Source organism: Buceros rhinoceros, unplaced genomic scaffold (assembly GCF_000710305.1).
Source record: "Buceros rhinoceros silvestris isolate BGI_N320 unplaced genomic scaffold, ASM71030v1 scaffold883, whole genome shotgun sequence".
Lineage (NCBI taxonomy): Eukaryota > Metazoa > Chordata > Aves > Bucerotiformes > Bucerotidae > Buceros > Buceros rhinoceros.
The window spans coordinates 89,278-90,976 of NW_010401612.1; the positions used below are offsets into that span (position 1 = coordinate 89,278).

Consider the following 1,699-nt stretch of genomic DNA (forward strand, 5'->3'; position numbering starts at 1 on the left):
GAAAAGAAAAGCGAGGAGGAATGTTTCATACTTCACATTTTCTCCCCAAAGCAGGTTCAGTCCACTCTCTGTGCTGCTTGGCCACTTCCTCCTCCTAGAATGACTCAATTGAAGGAGATAAACTTCACTCAACCATGCACACATCTGCATGGAGGCTCAGGGAAAACTCTGCTGCTGCTTTGTGAAGCCTCAGACGCGAGCACCGGGGTCTGCCCACGCCGCCAGAGTTTCAGAGCCTCCATTCAGAGTCACCCGCACTTCCCTCCTCATGGGGAAATCTGCCTTGTTTTCAGCAAAAGGTGGACAGCCCTGAGGAGGGCTGCAAGTCAATTGGTTAACATGTTCCACCTGGCACTATAAATTATTGGTCAGCCTTGCTAGAGCCAATTTGCATAGCAATTTCCATGAGATTACCCAGAGTGCCTCGCAGAGCACATTCCTTCCTAAATTGCGCAGCAGCGCATGAATTATATGGTGCGTGAACAGGACAGGCAAGACAAAATTAATGTTTTCAATTAAGTATGAGTAGCGGCTTTTATTGCTATTTCTGGGGAGGCAGCCCTTTGTCAGTCCTCTGCTACAGCACACAGCTCAAGACACATGTTCCATCCTTCCCACCCCTCAGACCTCTCTCCAGGCAGGAGCTGCACTGCTTGGTGCCCAGCTGCTGTGCGGCAAAGTCCATCCTAATTGTGTTCAGTATGAAGCACATGATCTGCACTGGCATCCTTTGCCCCTTCATACTCCCATATGCCAACGCCAGGTGGATAGAGAAGATCGAAAGGTTTTGCAAGGAAACTCATCGAGAGAGCTGTGGATCAAGCAGGGCTGGAAGTTCATGTTATCTTTCAGCAGGGCAAAGACTCACACGGGCAGCCCCTATCCAGCACCTTCCAAGAGCAGCAAATCCCCTGAGAGAAGGTGCGTTTCCAGGGCCTTGCTCTGATGGTTTCAGGGAGCGAGGTGGCCGCTGCTCAGAGGACATCAGTGGGTTCAAAACTGGAGAGCTACCCGAAGATTCAGGCTGGGTAGGAAGTGGGCACCTCCATCCTCCCATCATCTCTGAGCTGCTTTTGATTTTAGTAGCTTATTTCTCTCCTTTCGCACCAGGTGTCCATGCCAGCCCTGCTGTTATATTATTTGTCTCTTTCTTATTTATCTGCCTCCCTCCACCAGCCTGCCTCAGCACAAGGCCAGGCTGCAGCTAAGGACGCGTCTGAACTTCAGCTGAGGCTGAAGAGCAGCTACAACAATCCAGAGCAAACTCATGGCTGCTGGGGACTCGTCTCTCTGCACATGACAGTCGACAGAGCCAAGATCTAAGTGAATCTGGCTGGAATGAATTCAAAGGCATTTCACTGTCACAAAGCACTCTAGGAACATTTGCTATTTGCCGTAGGGTGAACAGATCCCCGTTATTAGGATTAACCATGGCCTTCATGTAACACCTTTCCACTCATTTGGATTAAGTCCCCATGGAATTAATTCAACAGAATAGCAACAACCAGGACACCTACTCTCCCTCCACCGCCCTCAGCATTAGCACCCGGGGACAGGATTGTCTCGCTGCTGCTCACGCTGTGGTCTCCCTACCTTGGTATTCCAACTTGAAGCCTGGCTTGTTCTGCGAGTGATCACTGTGGAAGTACACTGTGGTTTCATGAGATGTTGACAGGAGCGAGCCTGGGATTTCGCTGCC

At 50.4% G+C, this 1,699-nt stretch overlaps 1 protein-coding gene across 1 annotated transcript in view; it reads right to left on the reverse strand.

Annotated features, from left to right (window-relative positions):
• Positions 1 to 1,699, reverse strand: part of CSMD2 (CUB and Sushi multiple domains 2) — a gene marked incomplete at its 5' end in the record, with an annotated part of 130,994 nt that overhangs the window by 50,722 nt on the left and 78,573 nt on the right. Inside the window, one exon of the mRNA XM_010132318.1 lies at positions 1,580 to 1,699. This exon is cut by the window's right edge and continues 16 nt beyond it. Coding sequence (XP_010130620.1) covers positions 1,580 to 1,699 — 120 coding nt within the window. The remainder of the gene's footprint in view (positions 1 to 1,579) is intronic.